Raw genomic sequence first — 21,749 nt, 5'->3', positions numbered from 1 at the left:
ATTACGTACCATTTCCAAACGGACGCGGGCGTGTGGTTTTTGGCCCGTACTATGTTGCATCGCCCTGTGGCCATGCTCATCTACCGAGTTACGGGAGGCGGAGCAAGACTGGGCGACTCTCATGGCATCAGGATCCCTCCAGTAACGGATGAGGCCATCCCACACGTCCGTGGTGATGGTTGAGGGTTTGCCCCGCTCATAGCCCTTCACGATCCAGTCACCCTTCCAGTTGGAGACCGTGTCCAACAAACGTTTCTTCGCCTTGTCGATAAACTCTTTCCGCACCTTCTCAGTGACCCCCATGGACCAATTAAATTTTTGCTGCAAAAAAAAAACATTAATAATTAGTTTAGAAAAATAAAATTTAAAAAAATATAAATCAGGAATAAATTGTAAAAACTTACAGCGTAAATCTTGAACCACGTCCTTCTGATGTAGATCGGAGTGGATTTCCAGTTGGGATGTGCCATGGAGAAGTAACCTTTAATCGTCTCGGTTACTTCTGTTGCAAGGCAGTTATCAACCCCAAACCTGGAAAAAAAAAACAAATTCAAAGTTTTAAATATTTATTAAAGTCACAAATGAATTTTAAAAAATAAATGTAACATACATACCAAAGAGTTCCTTCAGGTCGGTCGGGGTCTATGATCGGTAAGCCTTCTCTGCCTGGCAAACCGAGAATGTCCTCAACAGTGTACTGAGAGTAAGGACAACTCGCTGGCACCATCAAATCAGCATGAACCTGATGGGCGGGCATCTGAGGAGGCACATGAGGAGCTGGCATCGGAGGAGGAGCTACCGGAGGAGGCACATGAGGAACTGATGGCGATGCCGTAGAAGAAGGCGAGACTCTCTGAGAAGATTGAGTCTCGGGGACGGTCTCCTGCTGACCCGAAGAACCAGGAGCTGAAGAAGAACCGGGAAGTGAAGACGGGTCTAACCGACTACCCGGTGGACCGAACATCTGCGAGTAGTGAGCACTACGCTGGTGCCTACGAATAGTCTGCAAAATTTAAATTTCTAAATTAAATTCAAGAGTAAATAAAAAATTATGAACAGTATTAACTACGTAATTAATAAAATGAGGAAACCTAAATTTTGTAAACTAATTTCGTAAACTAAATTCCCTAAACTAACCACCTAATCTAAATTCCCTAAACTACTTAGAGAGGAAAGAGAGTTACCATGTTGAGAGGAAATAGAAAGGCTCTAGAGAGGAATTAGAGAGGAAATGAAGAGGGCTGCGGTTTCGCCTATATATAGGATTAGTGTTCGTCGACAATTCGTCGCAAAATAACGAGGAAAGACAGAGGCCCGTCTTTCGTTTTGTCGCAAGGCCCAAGCAAATTAACGAGGATATACAGAGGCCCGTCTTTTATTTAACGTCGTTCTTGCGACGATTTTTGTTTTATCATCGATTTTACGTGGGCCCGTCTTTTGTTTCGTCGCAAGGCCCAAGCAAATTAACGAGGATATACAGAGGCCCGTGTTTTATTTAACGTCGTTCTTGCGACGATTTTTGTTTTTATCATCGATTTTACGTGCAAATAGCGAGGCTTTTTTTGCTAACCCCTAAAATTTTAAACCCCAAACCTCAAACCCTATCTTTCTTATCTCCAAACCTCAAACCCTATCTTCCTTATATTTCTTATCTTATACTTCATATATTTCTAACCCTTTAACTTCAATATATATATTTTTTTGAATTTGAAAGGTTTAATACGTTGGAAAACAATTTTACAAATTTTGAATTTGACATATCACACAACAAATCAAACACACTCTACAAATCATATATGAAAGGTTTAAAAACATAAAAAAAATTGAAAATTAATTTTTTTTTAGTTTATATGAAGTAGGATGGGGAGTTTTAGGGTTTGCACATTTGGGGTTTAGGGATTTGGGTTTCATTTTAGTATATTTACCGACGAATTAACGACGAAAAGTAAAATAAAAAAGCTAACCTCGCTCATTCCACGTAAGTTAACGAGGCTCTTACGACGTTTTAGTCTTACGTGGAATAAGCGAGGTCCGCTTTTTTAATTATAAATCGTCTCTTATTCCACGTAAGTTAACGAGGCTCTTACGACGTTTACTGTTACCGTGGAATATGCGAGGTAATGTATTATAAATCGTCGTAAATTTCCCGTGAGATAACGTGGAAAGTACGACGACTGTCTCTAAACCCCTAAAACGAAACCCCAAATCCCAAACCACATCTTCTTTATCTTCTACTTCATATATCAAACACTTCTATCCTTTAACCTCAAGCAATTCATTCTAATCCAAACCGAAAATTATAAAAACACAATTCCTTTACTTATAATTAATGTCGATATCTTATTTATAAATAAACTCCCATTATCTTTAATTATATATAATAAATCAAACTCATACAAATATGAAATACATTAATCGGATTCATCGACATTCTCGTCATCACTTGAAACATCATCATTTACATGAAACTCGTCTTCAACAGCTTCCTCCGTGGGATCTTCGGTAAGATCTTCATACTCGTGATTATGCGGATCAATGAGAAGGATGTCATCAATTTCTTGTTCAGGTTCATGAACTTCATTTATTTGTTCTTCTTGCAATGGTGGTTCTTCTCCTACGATGATTCGTCCTCGAGGTGTAACTTTGATCACGGCTAACCAATTTATACCCGACTCTCTCATCCGTGGGTATGGAAGGAAGCTAACTTGGTCTGCTTGTGAAGCTAAGATGAAGGGCTCGAATTTGTTGTACCTCCGGCCACCGTTGACATCTACTACACCGAATTTGTTCAACCGAACACCTCTATTGACGACGGGGTCGAACCATTCACACTTGAAGAGGACGCATTTTAGCTTCAATATCCCTGGGAATTCGACTTCAATAATCTCCGTCAAGATTCCGTAGAAATCTGTTTCTCCTTTCACACAAATTCCATAGTTACTGGTTGCCCGCTGTTTACCATACTCATATGTGTGAAAAGTATAGCCTCGTGTGAAATACATCTGTGATGTGGTGACCTTTACAAGTGGAGATTGAATTACTTCGTGTAACCACTTAGGATAATCTGCATCGTCGTCATAATCAACCTATTTAAAAATAAAAAGAACGTTGAAATACAAATCATTCATGTATGAAAATTTTAAAAGTATTTGATTAATACCTGATTCTTCAACCACTTAACAAAGTGTTGATCTTTTCTTTTGTCTACGTCACTTGTGGATATACCAGGAAATGTTTCTTCGACTTGTGAAACAAACATGCTGTAAATTCACATTTTACATGAATTAATCTCTCTCAATTATATAATGTATACTCAATTTAAGTTACCTTTCAAAATAACGCATCAATGGATCCTCGCAATTGAGTAGAATATAGGTGTGTGCACTATGAGCGTCTTCTTCACTCGACCACCAAACCTGTTTTGATTTCCCACCAAGTCGTCCAATCTGGCTAAAGATTTCTGGAACACCAACAACTGCATATGTGGGCGCAACGCCACCATCATCATATCTTCTTGGAGCTCTTCTTCGTGTACGTACTTTTGACGCAAAGTAGTACGATGTGAAGTGAGAAACTTCTTCTGTCAAACTTCCAGCAATTATAGAACCTTCAACTTTGGCGAGGTTCTTTGCTTTTCCCTTCAAATATTTCATGGCTCGCTCGTACTGATACATCCATCCGTAATGTACCGGTCCACGAAGCAATGCCTCATATGGGAGGTGGATAGCTAGATGCTCCATCACGTCAAAAAAGCCTGGAGGAAATATCTTCTCCAAGTTGCACAATAAGATAGGAATGTTCTCCTGAAGCTGTTCTACGACTTCTTCTTTAAGAGTGCGTGTGCTCAAATCCCTGAAAAATGCTCCAATGCCTATTCCAAAAACAATTAAACACATTGTTAGTCAAATACTATTATTGTAAACTAAACCAATTTAATATTATTGTCCTATTGTAAACTACCTGCAAGTGGTTCATGTACGTTTGTTGGAAGTAGCTCCGCAAATGCAAATGGCAGAAGTCGTTGCATAAAGACATGACAATCATGACTCTTCATCCCGGAGAACTTTTGACCCTTTTCAACACATCTTGAAAGATTTGAAACATACCCATCAGGGAACTTCACTTCTGATGCCACCCAATTGAACAAAACCGACTTTTTTTCTGAAGACAATCTAAAAATTGGAACGGGAACTTGGCCATTGCTTTTTATATGTAACTCACTTCTTGAGCAAATATCCGGCAAGTCCAACCTCGATTTTATGTTGTCTTTTGTCTTCCCTGGGACATTCAATATTGTATTCATGATGTTCTCAAAGAAATTCTTCTCTATATGCATCACATCAAGGTTGTGGCGCAGAAGGAGATCCTTCCAATATGGTAACTCCCAAAATATACTCTTCTTGTGCCAGTTGTGATGAACACCGTAAGAATCAGGCATATTACGAGGGACATGCCAATTACCACCCCAGCGAACTGTTTCGTTAGCTCCGTAGTAGTCGATTTGCGCTTCAATTTGTTCTCCAGTTAGATATGGAGGAGGAGTGTCTCTCACAACCTTTTTGTGCCTAAACAAATTCTTGTTTCTTCGGTACGGATGGCCAACTGGAAGAAATCGACGGTGACAATCGAACCAACTTGTCTTTCTACCATTCTTCAGTTGAAATGCATCTGTCGTTCCATTACAATATGGACAAGCTAATCTCCCATGTGTAGTCCATCCAGACAACATCCCATAGGCAGGAAAGTCACTTATGGTCCACAAAAGCATAGCTCGCATCGTAAAATTCTTCTTCGTTGAGCAGTCATACGTCCTCACCCCTGTTGACCACAAATCCTTCAACTCTTTTATCAGTGGTTGTAGGAAAACATCAAGTGACCTTTTTGGATGCTTCGGACCGGGTATTAATATGGTCAAGAATAAAAACTCCCGTTGCATGCACATCTCCGGTGGCAGGTTGTATGGCGTAAGAAAGACAGGCCACAATGAATATTGTCTCCCTGACATTCCAAATGGACTAAATCCATCTGTGCATAATCCGAGGTACACATTCGGCTATTGCTAGCGAAATTCGGATGTACTTTGTTAAAATGTTTCCAGGCTCTTGCATCTGATGGATGAGTCATCTCACCATCCGTCTGAGTATGCTCGGCATGCCACCTCATCTTTCCAGCAGTCTGCTCCGATTGGTACAATCTTTTCAATCTATCTGTAATTGGTAGGTACCACATCCTTTGGTACGGTACCCTATTACGTCCCCTTCCTTGCGGCTTGAATCGTGGTTTCTTGCAGAATCGACATTCTTCCAACTTCTCATCATCTCCCCAGTAGATCATGCAGTTGTCGATGCAAACATCTATCATCTCCGAAGGCAACCCAAGACTATAAACCAGTTTCTGAATCTCATAATAAGAATCAGCAGACTCATTGTCTTCCGGCAAATACTCTTTAAATAAATCTGCCCATTCGTTCATGCAACTTTCAGGTAGATTGTGATCAGTTTTAATATTCATCATTCTAGCAGCCAATGACAATTTAGAGAGACCTTCTCTACAACCACTGTAAAGTGGTTGATTTGCCGCATCTAACATTTCATAAAACTTTTTTGAATCTATGTTAGGTTCTTCATCTTCATCATCATGAGCTACGAATGCATCAGTTACCATATCATGAACCCTATCATAATCTACCATCGGCTGATCCTCCTGATGGTAACTATGTGCATTATGCAATTGATGATCAACCGGTTCTTCTTGAAAGTTGTTATTACTACTACTAGCTTCATTCTGATCATAACTATAACCTTCTCCATGTTGAAACCAGATATAATAATTTGGCGTGAAACCTCTATTTACTAAATGCTTCCAAACATTTTCACGATTTGCCAACTTTGAATTGTTACATTTCCTACAAGGACAGAATATTTTACCGCTTTCTTGGGCGAGCGGTGTAGAATCTGCTTGATGCATAAAACGCTCCAACCCAGCAAGATATTCTTTCGTCACTCTCCCGTTAGCATCTCTATGCATATACATCCACCTCCGCAACTCGAAAATATTTCCCAAGCCCGACATTTTTTTCACTTTTTTTTTTCTTGTTGGTGTGCTTAAAATTATGTTCAAACTCCATATATATAGAAAATTTTCGAATCTGGTAGTTGAATTTTGCTAGGAATTTACGACGAAAAATTAGGTTGGTGGCAAAAAAAACGTGTTAAGTTGGTGGATTTCTCGTTCTTTCCTCGTAAGTTATTTCCTCGTAAAAATCATGCTAAAATTACGACGAATTTGCGAAGAAACACATTTTTCTCGGAAAAACCACGTTAACTTACGACGATTTTACGAGGAAAATCTTTACTCGGTATTTTACAAGGCCATTACGACGAAACTTTATTTCCTCGCAATTTCATCGTTAAGTCATCGTAATTTCACGAGGAATAGTTTTCCTCGTTAAATTTCCTTGCTAAAACTGTGTTTTCTTGTAGTGACGACAGCATGAGATTTTCTTTACCAATGCAAAATGAGCTCCACTACTATGATTCCTGCGAGATAATATAGTTTTATTGGATAGGTTGGGATTAAATTATAACCATTCGACTTATCCTCCTCATCAAATTATGCATTTCTAACCAGTGGTGGTAGTTTAGTGGCGCTTAAGGAAATAAATTCAATACGGCGAACCCTGGTTCGAATCCCGCTGGGCACACAGATATGTGCTATTGCTTTCGGCTCATTTGAATGTCCAGAAAAAGATCTATCTGTGGATTATACCTCCATCCGGAGGTTAGGTGTGTCTTTAATAGACACCGGTTTAACCCTCTTCTTTAAAAAAAAAAAATTATGCACTTCTTTTATTTATTTATTGACACAAATATTTAGACATGATACACGTGATTTTCTTTACCGAAATCATTAGGAATTTTTTTTAGTAACTTGGGATATATCCCTGACCTAAATAATTAGTATTACCAACCAGTTAAAAGTTTTTTAAGGCCAAATTCATTTTTATCAAAACAGAGTGGTGATCTGAATAGATTGAGGAATGACCAGTTAACCAATACAACTTGCTCCTCCTTAATTAGTCTTGAATAGGACCAGTCCTCGATCATGATAACTGAAAACATAAACTTTTTGCGAAAACCACATAGAGATAGGTTTTTCCTTTCTAAAAAAATGTTTTAGGCTTCTAAATTTGTAAAAAAAAACTAGATGCAATCTTTTATAAATCACCATATACCCTCTAAATCTCAGAACCGGTCCCATTCTTAAATAATTGCATATATCATGACTAGGTTTATGAATCTTGCTAGGTTTCATATTCTTCGCCAAGTAAAATATTTGGGGTTTCAAACCCAAGATGTAATATTGATATTTTTTTTTGTCGGTCACTGTACATGACCAGTTGAACTGTAATAGTAAAAACATATAACTAAGTCCGTAACATTTTTGGTCTAGTTGTATTTAATGTAGAGCTAAAAAATAAAAATAAAAAGCAATTATATTTCTGCATCAATATTTTTTCTTTAGATTTTTGGCTTTAATTTTAATTAAAGTTATATTTTGGCTTTAAAAATTAAAATAAATTATATTTTTCTACATCAATAAAAAATAATAATAATAATTCTGGCTTTAATTTTAAAAACTAAATAGTTGTAAAAAATAATTAAAATATTACTGGTAATTTTAGGTTGAAGATGGAAACTTAAGCCTAAAGACAATTAATACAGTCCGAGGCAGTGGCTGAGCTACCCATGTGTTTTTATTTTTTCTCAAATTTATTTTTACTTCTTATGAAAAAGCTGGAAAAATATTACAGAATTAGCTAATTGACCCTTATAAAATAATATTAATCCTAAGCTCGATCCTTGTAACCAATTAGGTTGGCTGCGCCAATGGTCAGAGGTAGTCCTGAGATTATTGAGATCATAAACAATTTAGTAAAAGAGTTTTTCTAAATTAATTTTACAAATTTGAAGATCTTTTTCGATATAAAGTTTTATAATTTTGATAATTTTTTGGTAAATTTTATATCTTTTTGGAAATTCATTTTAAATGCTTCATTTGGTTAAATCCGGAACCACCCGTCGATACAGTCCGACCATTCGGCTCCAATTATTCTTCTACATAATTCGATATGATAATCTGAAAATTACATATCTTTCTTTTTGAAATAATTAGGACTATTGGGCTTCGGATTCGGTAGTGCATGGGGCACTATCACTTCTGCAATATTATTGAGTACGTGAGTTCTATTCAATCCCCTCGCAAAGAATTGAGAAAATGCTTAGTGGGCTTTGGGGGTGTCAATTAGATTGGCTCAGCCCATGGCTTATCACTTTTTTTACTCAAAATTTATTAAATCTTTATAATAAAACACAGTATTATAAAAACCGACAGAAAATGATAATATCGGAAGCAATAACCCAAAAAAAAATAATAATAACAATAAGATAGGATAATACGAGAAATAAGTATTACAGAATCACATGTATTAAAATTAGAACTGATGGACTGATCATAACTCGCAGACACTCATAAAGAACATGAGACCAAAAATAACCAAATAACCAATGATTTAAACAAACCCAACCCTGAAGGGTACACCACCAAGCCAATACATGCACAACATCGGTACAAGTACAGAGACTGTTACAAACCGGAGCCGAGGTAGAACCAAGTCAAAACCAAACACCTAGGCTTAAGGACACACGAACTTGAAACACTACAAGGAAAAATACCGGCGAAGATTTACATGTCTTACATGCGGACATTCATTAGGCAGAATAACAATCTACAGAGCAAAAACTGGTCACCTCCTCGCAAGAGAAAACATGCAAATCAAACCCACTACTTCATCTACTTCATCTTGAAACGCTCGCCCAATCCATGGTGGATAAAGGAGAGGCCTAGTAGATACCTCCACAGCAAGTACACCTCACATCGACGAATCCAAAAAAAACTAGAACAAAGCGAAAAATGAATTGACCATCACTGCAAGCAACCAAAAAGAAACAGAAGCACCACAATCCAAATCTAAAGCAACCCTCGACTTGTCAACAAAAACGATTCTATAGATCCTGATCGTCGAAACCAGTGAGAGGTATAAACCAACGAGAAGGAGACTCTCACCCAAAATCACTATAAACCATACAAAACCTAGATTAAACTAAAGAAAAAAGGAAATCCTCCCTCACGTAGCGTAACCACGGAGGGAGATCGGCGACTGTAGAGTTTTCTTCTTCTTTTCTCTCTCGTGCGGCGATTCAGCCTATCTAAAATCTACAAAATCCATAAATATTTGATCCCATTTCACCCTGGTTGATAAATATTTAGAATCTATATTGTAAAGCCCGGTTGAGTCTAAATAGGACTTTAAAACTTTTTAAACTTTATGGGGTTTTCCAAATAATTTGTTATAACGTTGTATTTACATCTTTCATCTTTTTTAAATTTTGTAAGTTTTCACTGACGAAAACAGTTTCAACTTTTTGTCTTCAAACAAGTAAGTTTAAATTTTCTTCTTTAACAAAAATGTTCTTATACACTTTAAAATTATATTATAAATAAATCAAATTCAATAAAATTTAAATAACCATATATAAATCAAAACAAATTAGAGGGTGCTACTGTGATATGAATTTGTAATGATTGTTAAAATTCTCAAATTCTATTTTTGTTGGTTAGTGGATTCTAACATTTTTATTAAAATCTAGTGTTATTGGTTTGATGATTGTTTAATGACTTATAAATCTGTTGTTGTTTAATTTTTTTTAAAGATTCTAAGATCCCATCAATTCTATTGTTATTGAGAATTGAATTTTACACAATTTCACTCATAAAAAAAAACTTCAAAAATCTTGCATATTGTCTTTAGATTCTTAAAATCATTGAATCAAAATATTTTTAAAAACTATTTAAATAGGAAAAATTCTTTAAAAGTATTTATAAATTCTACAAATCTTCTGACTTTTAAAATCAACCAACTCTACGCAAATTATATTTCCACTAACTCCTCCTCTCTTGTATAAGAGAATAAAAAATATAATAAACCAATCCAACTCTATGTTCCGGAAAAGAAAATTACATAAAGAAAAAGACACATGTGTCAAATTTATGCGATTTTGTAATGATCAAATTGTAAAATACATTTACAACTTCCTTATTTGTTTTTCTAAAGTTTGGATCAAGAATAATAAACAATATTCCAATATAAAAAACAACTACAATTGCAAAAATGAAAATATAATTTTTTTTTTAGTTTTTCGAGTCGGTTCTGTCCTAGATATGCGTAAACACAAATATCTAAAATCTAGATAGGTTTAACTCAAAAAATCCGAATGGACTTAGCTGCAAAGACTCACATTTTTAGCTTATATAACTACGTCCAATCTCAGTAATTTATCAGGCGGTGCATATTTGAACTCAGGACCTCGACCCTAGTTTAGTTGACTTGTAAATCCTCTATGCAAAGATGTTCAGTGGACCCCATATGACCAGACTGGTTCTGATACATGCTCAAGAAACAAATGCATGGGCCCATAATTTAATTAAATTTTGGGGTCTATTTTTATTGTTGCTAATTTGTATTCTATTCGTGAGAAATGTAAAAAGTTGTGGGACGTATTTAAGCACGTAACAAAATTAAATTTTAATTTTTTTTTCTTTTTATTTCGATATGATGGTGAATAGTAAATAATAATTAATTAAACCTTTAACTGTACCCATTTTAAGTAGTCTTAGCTACATAGTAAATAAAAACTAAAAAATCTTAGAAATTTGTTTCCAATTTTTTAATTCAGTTTTTATGTTTGTCTTATTAAAATCAATTTTCATAAAGTATTACTTACAATCAAATACATCACATGTAATATTAATTGGTTTGGTTATCTTGTCGAGTACAAAATAATGTGATCCAAAAACTATGAAATAAAAAATTGATGATTTATCAAAAAAAAATATAAGAAGATTTAATTTCTTAAGTTGATATAGTTTATTAGGTTTTAGGACATTATGATTTGTTTTTATTGTAAACTTGAATTTAGTTGATCTTTCAATATATTATTTAGGGGCCCGATTTTTTATTCTGTATGGGACCTCGTATATCTCAGGATCGGCATTGCATATGACTATATGAATCGACTATGTTTCATTGTACAATGATACCACCTCTAATTGAGAAGAAAATTAGACGTAAAAAATGAGAAGAAAATAATAGGGATGTCGATTAAGAGCTTTGGTACAATGTATTTTTTTCTTTTGTTAAAATTCTAGTACCATGTAGATTTTGTGAATTTCCTATTTATTATTGTGAGGTTTTGGGCTTCAGCAAAGCTCTTGGGTCAGCGACAACAACATCTCTTCTGGGCCAGTAAGCATGCAAGTCCACTCCAGTTATAATCCAATCAATTATGAAGCATATATATATATATGTTAGTATGGTCGATTATGGTTGTGAAGCAGCATCAAGGAAACTAAGGGTTTACGGCAACAAGAATCAAATCAATCAAAGGTTAATAAGCAAGAGGAAGGAGACAACAATACAAGATACATAGCTTAGACCTAAGTCTATTATCTAAGGGCTTTGTTGTATCCTCTAGCTTGGATTATTTGGTTCTTTGTAAACATTCTGTCTATCACACTGATTATCTATCACACTGATTTGGTGTTGTTAGTGTCTCTTTGATCTAGTGGATTTTGGGAGCAGAAGTTCTCCCACGAGACGTACCGCGCCGACGGTCGGAAACTCGTTAAATCGTTTGTGTCTTTACTTTCAGTACTATACCTAGGTCAAGATAACTTCTAACCTAAGTAACCTAAGCTAATAATCTTTACAAGTGGTATCATAGCTTCCGGTTTACATCAAGGCTGCTTAGGAAACAAAGAGACAGAGGAGGTGCGCATTCTGTACCTGCTCGATGGTGAAGTCAAAAGAACGCATCGAGATTGACATGTTCGAGGGTGACGGTGACTTCGCACTATGGAAAGTGAGGATGCTTGCTCACTTTGGAGTACTCGGATTGAAAGCCATTCTCACCGACGAGAAGCTTTTAAAGGATAATCCTGACACAAAGGATGAGCCATAGTCTGCCATGAAAGACACTGGAAAGGGGCTAGCTGGTATCGTTGCACCCACACCTGCTATTGATCCTGCGAAATTCGAAAAATCAGAGAAAGCCAAGGACCTGATTGTGCTGAATGTTGGGAACAAAGTCTTAAGAAAAATTCAACACTGTGAGACTGCTGCTGCAATGTGGAATACATTGAATAGTCTATACACAGAGACTTCGTTACCAAACCGAATTTATCTACAGCTCAGGTTCTACACTTTCAAGATGGTTGATTAAAAATCCATTGATGAGAATGTGAATGACTTCCTAAAACTAGTGGCAGATTTAAACAATTGCAAGTTGAAGTATCAGAGGAAGTTCAAGCTATTCTACTGCTAAGTTCTCTACCTAACAAGTATGATCAACTCAAGGAGACTCTCAAGTACGAGAGAGACACACTGAGCCTAGCTGAGGTGACTGGGGCTGCTAAGTTAAAAGAAAGAGAGTTGATCGAGAGTGGTAAGTTTACCAGATCAGGTGGAGAAGGTCTGATGGTTGAGAGAGGCCGATCAGACAATAGAAACAGCAGATGAAGTGGGAAGAACCACAAGGGCAGGTCCAAGAGCAGAAATGGACGATCTAAGTCTCGTCCCAGGAACAACAAAAACACCAAGGGGTGCTTTATATGCGGTAAGGAGGGCCACTGGAAGCGTGAGTGCCCTGATAAGAAGCAATTCAAAACACCAGAGTCAGCTAATGTAGTAGCAGAGTCTAAGGAACCTCTAATTATCACCGTAAGCACCCAATAATCCATTGATGAATGGGTAATGGACCCTGTCTACTCGTTCTACATCACTCCAGACAAAAGCTTTCTGTTTGACGTGGAGGAATTCGAAGGTGGAAAAGTGTTAATGGCAAATAACACACACATCAACATTCAAGGAATTGGGAAGATTAAAATTTTAAATCCAGATGGCTCTACTGTCATTCTAACAGGCGTAAGATATATGCCAGGTATGAGACGAAACTTAATCTCCTATGGAATGTTGGAAACATCAGGATGCAAATATGAAGGCAAGGATCTTATGGTCAATCTCTACAAGAATGATAAAAAGGTTATCTCAGGGAAATATCATCAGGGACTATATTATCTACAGGGAACAGTCTCTGGAGGAGAGGCTAATCTATCTAAAGTTGAGAAGAATATGACTAATGTTTGGCATTCACGCCTCGGTCATATGAGTCTTAATAATATGTCTGAACTTGTCAAACAGGGATTTATCATTGACAAGGAGGTTAAGGCATTGGATTTCTGTTAACACTGCATAATTGGGAAATCTCACAAGCAAAGTTTTCCTAAGGCTAAGCATGTGACTAAAGGGATTCTAGAGTATGTTCACTCTGACCTTTGGGGTTCTCCTTTTACACCAGACAGTCTTGCTGGAAACAAATACTTTGTGACTTTCATTGATGATTTTTCAAAGAAAGTCTGGATTTATTTTCTGAAGACTAAGGATAAGGTATTCTCTAAATTTAGAGAATGTAAAGCTGAGGTTGAAACTAAGACAGAGAAGAAACTCAAATGTCTAAGAACAAATAATGGGTTGGAATTCTGTAATAGACAGTTTGATAACTACTGCAAACAGGCTGGAATTAAACGTAACAGAACCTGCAACTATACGCCACAACAAAATGGGGTCTCAGAAATGATGAACAGAACCATCATGGATAAAGTGAGATGCATGTTAGCCGAATCTAGCTTAGACCAAAGCTTCTGGGCAGAAGCTGCATCTACTGCTATCCATCTGATTAACAGGTCACCTAACTCTACACTAGAATTCAAAATGCCCGAAGAAGTTTGGACAGGTGCTAAGCCCGACTTGGGACATCTCAGAACATTTGGATGCACTGCTTATGTGCATATAACTGAGGAGAATACGGTACCAAGAGCCATCAAGGGAGTCTTCGTGGGATATCCTATGGGTACTAAAGGTTACCGATTTTGGATAGAGGACGAAGGAAGATGCAGAACCAGCAGAAACGTTGTTTTTAACGAAGAAGAGCTGTACAAACACACTGTTGCTAAAGAAAAACGAAGCATATGAGTGACCAAAGGAACTGACTAACGAGCAAAGAAGAAGGTTTCATTCAGTGATGATTTGATCAGAGGGCCTTCTCCTTCTGTCGAATCCAAAGACACATCTGATCAAGGTGGAGAAGAATCATCATCATCTAGCTCTAACAGCTCAAGTGACCAAGAACAAGATCATGAAGTTGATAGTGAAAGTGATCACGAGGTTGAGATTGAGAGTGGTGACACTGAAACTCTAGACACCTATGTTCTGGCACAAGATAGGGAAATGAGACAGAACGTGAGACCATCATCAAGATATGAAGGTGGAGAAGAATCATCATCATCTAGCTCTAACAGCTCAAGTGACCAAGAACAAGATCACGAAGTTGATAGTGAAAGTGATCACGAGGTTGAGAGTGAGAGTGGTGACACTGAAACTCTAGACACCTATGTTCTGGCACAAGATAGGGAAAGGAGACAGAACGTGAGACCACCATCACGATATGAAGATGGGAATTTTGTAGCTTACGCTCTCAATGTAATTGAGGACTTTGAAGTTCAGGAACCAAAAAGCTACGCAGAAGCTGTGAGAAGCCGAGAAAAGAAACTATGGAAGCAGGTAGCAGAAGAAGAAATGGAATCATAGAAAGAACAGAACCTGGGATCTCATTAATAGGCATGCAAAGGCAAATCTTGTTGGATGCAGATGGCTATTCAAGCTAAAGCCAGGAATCCCAGGTGTTGAGGATGAACGATACAAAGGCAGACTAGTTGCTAAAGGATATTCTCAGACATAAGGGATTGACTACAATGAAATATTTTCACCTGTTGTGAAACATGTCTCTATCAGACTTATGCTCAGCATTGTAGTGAATTTGAATTTGGAACTAGAACAGATGGATGTTAAAATTGCTTTCCTACATGGAAGCCTAGAGGAAAGAATCCTTATAGAACAGCCTGGGGGTTCATAAAGCCAAGGATAGAGAACAAAGTATGCCTATTAAGGAAGTCTCTGTATGGCTTGAAGCAATTCCCAAGAAGATGGAACCATCGGTTCAACAACTTCATGAAGGATCAGTTATTTGAACGTTGTAGTAAGGACCTATGTGTCTACATGAGGGATGTTCAAACTAATAAGGAGATCTATCTACTCCTATATGTCGATGACATCTTGATTGCCTCAGGAAATAAGAAGGTGATCAAAGACCTGAAGGAAAAGCTGAGTGGAGAATTTGAGATGAAGGACATGGGAAAGGCCTCAAGAATCTTGGGCATGGATATCACCAGAGATCGAGAGAAGGGAAACCTGATCCTATCTCAGAGCAAATACATTGAGAAAGTCCTAAGGACGTTTGGAATGCAGGACGCTAAGTCTGTGATTACTCCTACTGCATCATATTTCAAACTAAGAAGTCTCACAGATGACGAGTGGAAAGTGGAGGCTTCTCAGATGGAAAGAATTCCCTATGCCAGCGCCGTGTGGAGCCTAATGTACGCCATGGTAGGCTCCAGACCTGACCTAGGGTTCGCAGTAGGCTATATTTGCCGATTCATGAGTAAACCAGGAAGAGAACACTGGAAAGCTGTTCAGTGGATTCTAAGGTACCTAAAGGGAGCAGTTGATTCGAATTTAACATTCAAGAAGAACTCTACACTCCTAGTGGAAGGATACTCAGACTCAGATTATGCAACAGACATAGACAGAAGGCGCTCAGTTACGGGATATGCATTCAAATTTGGAGGTAACACTATCTCATGGAAGTCATGTTTACAATCAGTGGTTGCCCTATCTACTAGAGAAGCAGAGTACATGGCTATGAATGAAGCAGCTAAAGAAGCAATGTGGCTAAAAGAAATATGCGATGAACTAGGTTTCAAACAACAGGGGATCAAACTCTACTGCGATTCTCAAAGTGCCCTAGCTCTAGCAAGAAATCCAGTCAATCACGAAAAGACAAAGCATATAGCTACCAAGTTCAACTTCATTCAAGACCTAGTGTAATCAGGGGATATTGTCCTAAACAAGATACACACTAATGTTAATCCATCATACTTCCTAACTAAGACGGTACCTGGTCAGAAGTTCCAGCTTTGCTGTGAGCTTTTGAATGTGAACTGAGGAGACGCAGGGCACTCCAAGTGATTCAAGTTGAACGGGTCCACCCTCGCACAAAACAGACAACAAACAAGAGGTCAGTATGTGTGCAATTGTGAATCTAAGTCAACAGGGAGTGTCAATAAAGAACAAGGAATCACCTGGAGGATAATAAGAATCGAGAAAGAGTACTCGATTCAGGTGGAGTAATCGTGAGCCACCAGACATTCCCGAGTAGAGGAAAAACAAACTCAGAGAGCTCCATGCGTCGTCGTGGGCAAGTCTCAGAGTCATATACATCAGAAAATCATCACCAACATCTCAGAACCAGCTAATCTACATCAAGCCACGAGCTACAGTGTGAGTAACAAACTCAAAAACGTTACGAAGCAATGAAGCATGTTAGAATGGCTTACCAGCGGAACGTGGTAGTGTGTTAACAACTCAAGGAGCTGAATCAAATGTCTGATTGAGGAAGGGTTTCAAGATAGAAACTGAGACAGCTCATCATCGAGCTAAAGCGACTCCTGAAACATCACAGAGGAGTCAGGTCGACAAACGATAAGCAGATTACAGAGGGTTTGCTGAGAAAGGGGATTACTTGGTTTACGAAAGAGGTGGAGCATGATGACATAGCTCAAATATGAGCACAAGCGACAATGAATCCCAATCGCTTCTGAAACGGAGCTCACTTCGGAGCTACAGACATGTCGGAGGAGGTGAATCACTCACCGGAGGAGACATTGCAAAACTGAAAACAAAGGGGTTAGTAAACCGCTAAATCAGACATCTTCTTGTCTTTATAGATTATCATATCTTCTCGAAGCGTGAGAGAAGGTAGATGTACCTGAGGACAGAGAAGGAGGAGAAGCGGCACCGTCATGGCAGACAGATCTCCCTCGACGGAGCTCGGTGAAGCTTCAAGTACTCGCAGCGAAGAGGGTTGAGAGGAAAGAGAGAGAGAAGCTAGAAGGAGGTGAAGAATCAACGGAATCTCAAGTTGAGAACTTTCGATTGACTTTGCAGATGATCCTAATCTCTAACAACGAGAGAGACTAGATGTGCCTGAGGTTAATTGAGAAGAGAAATGTAATCATAACGACTCCATCGACCGGAATCTCACTCAGAGAGGATTCAACGTCGGAAGGAGACAAAGATTCGAGATGGTGAGAGAGAGAGAAGCGGCCGAGAGTGATTCTTCGACTTTCAAACAAAGAGACAGAGTAGGGTTGTCGGCAGAAGAGGCAGTGAGCTGGGCTTATGGGCTTCAGTCAAAACGGTGGAGATTTGTGAGGTTTTGGGCCTCAGCAAAGCTCCTGGGCCAGTGACAGCAACATCTCTTCTGGGCCAGCAAGCATGCAAGCCCACTCCAGTTATAACCTAATCACTTATGAAGCATATATATATGTTAGTATGGTTGATTATGGTTGTGAAGCAGCATCAAGGAAACTAAGGGTTTACGGCAACAAGAATCAGATCAATCAAAGGTTAATAAGCAAGAGGAAGGAGACAACAATACAAGATACATAGCTTAGGCCTAAGTCTATTATCTAAGGGCTTTGTTGTATCCTCTAGCTTGGATTATTTGGTTCTTTGTAAACATTCTATCTATCACACTGATTTGGTGTTGTTAGCTAGTGTCTCTTTGATCTAGTGGATTTTGGGAACAGAAGTTCTCCCACGAGACATACCGCGTCGATGGCCGGGAATTCGTTAAATCGTTTTTGTCTTTACTTTCAATACTAGACCTAAGTCAAAATAACTTCTAATCTAAGTAACCTAAGCTAATAATCTCTACAACTTTTGAGGTTTTTACAAGTGAACATATACGGATACATTTAACATATTTAACAAGAGATGAGGTTGAATAATATAATGTCGTACCTTTACAACATCTAAAGTTCTAACAATTTTGTGTTAACTGAATAATACACGTAGAGATTATGTAGGGAAGAAATTTAAAAACACCTCTTTTCTCTTACCTACAAAAATTATGGGATCGACTCGGCGTAGCACTTCTTGAATGTTTTAATATATATAAATAACATACACAATAAATCACATTCACACGAACAAATTATTATAACTGAAAACAAATTTAAAAAAAAAAACAACAAATATTACAAACCATATTCATGAACCATGTGATTCATTGTACAAACTGGCACGCTTATCAATAATATATAACCATCACGAGATGTTATATATAAAAGTAATTTTCACTCCAAAAGAAAAGAACAACATAAGACCACCTCCATTGGTTACAACCTTTAATGGGTTCTTAAGGTTAATTTAATTATTAATTGTGTATTTTAAGTAGTTTAGAACTCTTAATATTGTAATTAGTTTTGAGAAGGTCCAATGGAAGAACTCCTATGAGGTTCTTAATTATTATTTTTATTTTTTAGAAATTGAATTATTAAATTTAGTTTTGCTATAATCTTTATATTTTCTGGATAATTAAATTCATCAATAAACTCTCATTTTTTAGTTTTGCTATAATCTTGATTATGAAAATAGCTCATACACACGACTCATGATCACACAACTCACTCAGCTCTGGATCAGTCTGCCTGAACCGTGATTGGCTTTCCTCTTCCCATCGAGAATCCTCTGGTCCCATCAGGCATCCTTGGTCCCGGTGGTTGCTGTTTTGGCTACTCCATGCTGCTCATTGGATGGTTTGAAGGTGGTGTTCCAACTTGATGTTGATGGTGATGATTATGATGATTCCCACGCTACGCCCTTTTCTCTGCCCACCCGCTTTCTCATTCCCTTCATCCCTTGCTCCTCTCCCTGTTATTTCTTAAAGTTAAGGAATCATCCATGGAGAAACAATGCAAAGACCCGAGAACATATTTGGTGTGTTACTTACTACTATCACTGCCTGCTCAGGCACATTTGTATCCCATTCTCCAGAGAACTCCTCAGCTTGTTTCTCAATTGGCTGTTGCTCAGATGTCGTGGCATCATCTTCTTCATGTTCTACTTCTACATCATGTCCTTTTCTTCCTCGCCCTTGAACCTGTTTTGGTTCCTTTGTCTGTATAATTAAAACAGCAAACATGAACCGGAATCAACTACACAGATCCTAACCGAGACCAATGGCTTCTATCTGAAGAAAAATAGAAAAACACAAGAGATTTGTGTGATTAAACTTGCATAACCAATGTCATTACAATGCCACATATACACAACACCAAGACACAAACACAATACAATAACATTAATCGATTGACCAAGACACAAACACAAACACAATGCAATACAAGAGCAACCACAAGACTATGTACTTCAATACTCATCTATCACTCAAAATTAATCGATTGACCCAAAGAAAAAAATGTTAACTTTGACTGAAAAGAGGTCTATATAAAACCACATGATCAACAAACCAATTCAGGAGGAAAAGAGTATAGTTTTGAAGAGCTTACATAAAGTAATCAAACCAACACACATATTAGGCAGAAAAGAAGTAAACACCACCGGTTCTTTTATCTATCCAGACCTTTTGCAGATTCATTTCTTAGAAAATAAAGCTGACATATTTTGATTTTTGATTACAGAGAAAGAGAGAGAATGAAGTAGACGAACCTTGGTGCCTTGATCGAAACCTTGCAGAGGCAAGTGTAATTATCTCTTTTCTGAAGATTTTCAGGGAAACCACCAAAGATCCTCTCAATACAAGTGTGAATGTCTCTTTTCATAGACTTATTCCCAAATTGGAAGAAACCTAAATTCCCAAATCAGAAAATCAAAATCCCTAAATTGAGATAATACCCACGAAATCAAACATGATGAAGAATAGATAATCAAGGTTTGGGAGCTGTGTAGAAGAATGATTTACCAGACAGATTCGAATGAGAGAGTCACGACCAAGAGAGGAAGAGGCGAGAGAGAGAGACAAGAAGAACCAATAAAAAACAGACACGTTAGAGGTTTTTAACAATTCTAAAACCTCTTTTTTAGGAACCGGTTGTTGTCATTTTTTTCCTTTTTGATTTATTTTTAGGGCTTTTCTCTTAAGAACCCTTGCTTAATAACCTCTGATGGAGGTGCTCTAAGGATCTAGAAAAACACACTCACACACACACATTTGAAACGGTGTTTAAATCGATGAACCGCAAAAGCAAGATGGTTCATTGTATAGCCGTGGATAAGTGTCCATGCCGCAAATTCGCTTTCTCTTTACTTGCATGCATACAATTCAAGATTAAATTAGCTCTGACCACCAACTGTATTAGTTATAAGCGATATATTACTGATCAGAAAGTAATAACATTTACTTGGCAAGTTGCGTGAAGTCGGCCCATGTAGGCTTCTCCCAAATTAAAGACCCCAAAGTACTTGAAAGAACGGCTTGTTTACCACCTAGTGGTTTCAAATACTTCCTTATTATCCCCTAGTTAGCCATGAATTAGGAGAGTGTGAAATTATATATCTTTAATGGTTTATCATAACAACAATTTTTTTCTTGTCCCAAAAAAAAAAACCACAGTTTTTTTCAAAGTTTGTTCACAGTGAAAATTTTAGACCTTAAACCTGTAATCTTGCACATATCTGGAATCAGCCTTTAGATATTTTAATTTAAAGAATAACAACACCCTTGTAACAAGTAATACCTGTGATTCAAGGCTTAGTTCGTCCACAAGAACCTCAGCTATAACAAGTCGTGGCAAAGGACCATTGGCTAGACCGTGACCGTCATTTGGAACTTGAGCATCCGGTGGAGAAAACCAGAGAACTCGCAGTTTCTTCTTAGGAAAATCAAGTCCGCCTCCAATTTTATATCCATAATCCATGAAAAAACTCGACAAGGAATCTATTCCATATCCATCTACCTATAAAACATACGGTATGTCAATTACAACCCCAAAGAAAAACGATTTTTACAACTAGTTTCAACAAATCTTGAGGACTATTATTGGTACGTACCTTAAGTGTCCTGAAAGTAAAGTGGTCATAGCAGATCTTCTCATTGTCCACGGACTGAACGAGCTCCCATATCGTCTTCGCGGTCGGGTTCTTCCTCAAATACGTCTTCAGTATATTCTCAAACACGTTCCTAAGAAATGTTTCGCTTCCTCCCTGTGCATCGAAATTATATATTATGGTAGTGATAATTTATTATCTTCATAGAAATCAAAGTTGAAAAAAGAACCTTGAACAATGATACATGAGGTAAATCGAGAGTACCCATGCGGAAAGATCCTTGAGATGTGGATGAGAAACAGATTTGCTCGATTGTTCTTATATAATAAATTATCTCGAAATAAGAAAATATACTTATTACCTAGAAAAAGTATGGGTCGAATCACGGACCAAGATCACAATGTTTCACAATGATTACTAGCAGACAAAAATGAAATAAATGTTATGAAGCTAGTGGTAGTGGGCCAAATTGACAAATCATCGCTATATTTGGTTTTGACAAATCACGAGAGTTTTACGTACTTGCTTTTTTAAACCTGGCTCTGTTTCTGTTAATGTCCCACGGAATAATTTAACATTTTTTTTTAACACTGGTACATCATTT

The 21,749-nt window shown here is 37.5% G+C and overlaps 1 protein-coding gene across 3 annotated transcripts; it reads right to left on the bottom strand.

Moving 5' to 3' along the window:
• Nucleotides 1–18,629: 18,629 nt before the first annotated feature.
• Nucleotides 18,630–21,618, bottom strand: LOC106371029. 3 transcript variants are annotated; one of them, XM_013811049.3, is made up of 8 exons: nucleotides 21,375–21,618; nucleotides 21,149–21,301; nucleotides 20,836–21,054; nucleotides 20,500–20,615; nucleotides 20,061–20,404; nucleotides 19,808–19,946; nucleotides 19,089–19,256; nucleotides 18,630–19,009 (listed from the first exon to the last, which is right to left on the bottom strand). In XM_013811049.3, the coding sequence occupies exons 1-5, from the start codon at nucleotides 21,411–21,413 to the stop codon at nucleotides 20,353–20,355; spliced, it is 579 nt and encodes a 192-aa protein (XP_013666503.2). In that variant the 5' UTR covers nucleotides 21,414–21,618; the 3' UTR covers nucleotides 18,630–19,009; nucleotides 19,089–19,256; nucleotides 19,808–19,946; nucleotides 20,061–20,352. The 3 variants fall into 3 exon arrangements, with proteins under 3 accessions (XP_013666503.2, XP_022561203.2, XP_022561201.2); XM_022705482.2 differs by having other exon boundaries at nucleotides 19,089–19,328; nucleotides 20,061–20,399; XM_022705480.2 differs by having other exon boundaries at nucleotides 20,061–20,399.
• Between the last annotated feature and the right edge of the window lie 131 nt (nucleotides 21,619–21,749).

This window comes from Brassica napus, chromosome C7, assembly GCF_020379485.1.
Source record: "Brassica napus cultivar Da-Ae chromosome C7, Da-Ae, whole genome shotgun sequence".
NCBI classification, from domain to species: Eukaryota; Viridiplantae; Streptophyta; class Magnoliopsida; order Brassicales; family Brassicaceae; genus Brassica; species Brassica napus.
Note: the sequence above shows the minus strand (reverse complement) of the source record. Positions and strands in the feature narration are given on the sequence as shown.

What these genes read in the sequence shown, in the direction of transcription:
- LOC106371029 (XM_022705482.2), bottom strand. Translation starts at nt 21,413, where the DNA reads ATGGGTACTCTCGATTTACCTCATGTATCATTGTTCAAG. An exon ending in AACTAAGCCTTGAATCACAG is followed by an intron (nt 20,616 to 20,835) that starts GTATTACTTGTT and finishes ATGGCTAACTAG; the next exon opens with GGGATAATAAGGAAGTATTT. An exon ending in GACTTCACGCAACTTGCCAA is followed by an intron (nt 20,400 to 20,499) that starts GTAAATGTTATT and finishes ATGCAAGTAAAG; the next exon opens with AGAAAGCGAATTTGCGGCAT.